At 17.0% G+C, this 2,500-nt stretch overlaps 2 protein-coding genes across 2 annotated transcripts in view; both read right to left on the reverse strand.

Annotated features, from left to right (window-relative positions):
• Positions 1 to 12: 12 nt before the first annotated feature.
• On the reverse strand, positions 13 to 1,013 carry PRSY57_0201200 (liver stage associated protein 2; the record flags this gene model as incomplete). The annotated part of the gene is made up of 2 exons (XM_012905449.2): positions 13 to 732; positions 825 to 1,013. 2 exons carry the CDS (start codon positions 1,011 to 1,013, stop codon positions 13 to 15), a joined length of 909 nt encoding a protein of 302 aa, XP_012760903.2.
• Positions 1,014 to 2,477: 1,464 nt separating this feature from the next.
• The window catches only part of PRSY57_0201300 (EMP1-trafficking protein, putative), a gene marked incomplete at both ends in the record, with an annotated part of 1,126 nt that continues 1,103 nt past the window's right edge, over positions 2,478 to 2,500 (reverse strand). Inside the window, one exon of the mRNA XM_012905450.2 lies at positions 2,478 to 2,500. This exon is cut by the window's right edge and continues 619 nt beyond it. Coding sequence (XP_012760904.2) covers positions 2,478 to 2,500 — 23 coding nt within the window.

The following is a 2,500-nucleotide window of genomic DNA, read 5'->3' on the forward strand; positions in this document are numbered from 1 at the left end:
GTATTTATATATTTAGTTAGTAACATTTCCCATGCTATTTTCTAAAGAAATCTTACATTTAATAAAAGTCTCCATAGTAAATCTTGTCCATGAATGCTTTATCATATCAAGAAATATAAGAAATTGTTCACGACATGATGATTCATTATTAATATAATTATATATAGAATTAAAATCTTCATGCTCTTTTATTAATAATTCTTCTGTAACATGACCACAACATTTCCACCATTTCTTCATTTTAATTTTGAATGGTAACTCATGTTCATGAGCTAATTTCCCACAAATACTCCATAACGAATTTTTCATTTTATTAAATTTATCTCTGAAAAAAATATGACTATAATGCCATATTAAATACATATCTTTCCTTTCTAATTTTCCTGGTAAATCTATTATCATTCTTTCTAAATCTTCTTCTGTAAGTTTTCTATTTAAATCTGAAGGTTTTAATCCAAATGGTAAGGATTCACAATCTGAATCACTTGAATTTGCTTGATCATTTGATGTTTTGTCATTTTTATTTACATCTCCTGGTTGATTTATATCATCACACTCATCACACATTTTATTATCTGATTGTTGGTTCATATTCATTTCTTTATTTTTATTTGAAAGATATACATTTTTTTCTGATCCAGATTCCTTCATATATGCCTCAGCAAATTTTCTTGAATTTCTCTTATATAAGTGTGATCCAGAAATTAAAGAAACATTGCTTAATAGTATATTCTATAAATATCATAAAATATATAATTAATAAGTATAAATTAATGCACATATATATATATATATATTATCATCTTTTTTTTTTTTTAACATACCTGAATTAATGCAAGTAAAAGAAGAGAAATTGACAATTTCATAAATTTACTTAAAAAGATATAACCAAAAAATGTTCCACATTTAATTTTCCCTTTTCTATTACTTAAAAATAACATGTAAAAATCTTTACATGGAACATCACATTTAGTTGTATCATTAACACTCAGTCCCCTTTTGCATAACCACATAATTATATTCACTTGCTATATAAATTATATATATTAATAAGAACAACATGAAATTAATAGATAAATATATATATATATATGTATATATCCCATATGTATTCTTATATTTATTTAAAAATATGAATTTTTTTTTTCCGTTTTATTGTTTTTTTCTGTCTTTTTCTTCTTTTTTTTTTTTTTTTTTTTTACATAAGAAATTATAATTAAAAAATAAAAAATTACTTTACATGATTAATGTTCTACATATGAACGATCAATTTTTTTTTTAAATATATATATATATATATATATATATATTTATTTATTTATTTATTTATTTATTTTTATACAACCAAATAAAATAAATTTTATAAAAATATATTTACCTATTGACAATTATAAATATTTTTTTTTAATTTTATTTTATAAATTATATAGCTTTCATAATTTTATTATATTACAAAAAATTCTATTAAAAAAAAACTTAAAATAAAATTCAATGCTTCATATGAAAATAAAATAAAACCATTTTATTTATACTTCTGATATGTGAAAAACCATAAATAAGAGCAAAAATTTTAGTTTTTTTTTTATTTTTTTTTTATTTCAGATTAATACTCATATTTTAATATAAACTATACTTTATATAATTTTCATCTCATTTTGTTTTAAAACATATTTTTAAGACCACATAATAACTACATGCGTATAAAATATATATATATATATATATATATATTTATGTGGTTTTATTTTTGTACTGTTATTATTTTTCAAAATATGTTTATTAATATTGAACTTATAAATATTTTGTCCATTTTAGAATTTATGTATTCATTATATATATATATATATATATATAATCATATATTTTTGAATTTATATTATTATTTTTTCTTAAAACAATTTAAAATGGGTCTTATAAAGTTTTATCTACTAAAGTAAAAAACATGTGAAAATATGAGTTAAAAGAGTATGTAAAGGAAAAATAAAAAAACAAAAGTAAACCTAAATATAAAATGATTAATAAAAAATATAAAAAAGAAAAACTACTTTTTCAAATAAAAAAAAAATTAATAAATACAAATATTATATATATATATATATATATATATATATATATATATATATATATATAACTATATATATCATATCAAAAATGAAACATCTTAAAAACATATAAAAAAAATTAATTAAATGAATAAATAAAAAATAAAATAAATTAGATATAACAATTATAAAATATATCCAAAAAAATTAAATAAATATAAACATATATATATATATATATATAAACAACTTTTTAAACAAATAAAATTTAATTATGAATAATTTTATTTTATTAAATGTGTAGAATTTTTAATGAATTCAACAAAAAAGGAAAGTGCTGGGAAAAATATATAAAACATTACATATTTATAAACAAATGGTACAAATATATATATATATATATATATATATATATATGTTAAATATGAGAAACACTTATTGGTTTTGTATATTTAAAT

Source organism: Plasmodium reichenowi, chromosome 2 (genome assembly GCF_001601855.1).
Source record: "Plasmodium reichenowi strain SY57 chromosome 2, whole genome shotgun sequence".
Taxonomy (NCBI): Eukaryota; Apicomplexa; class Aconoidasida; order Haemosporida; family Plasmodiidae; genus Plasmodium; species Plasmodium reichenowi.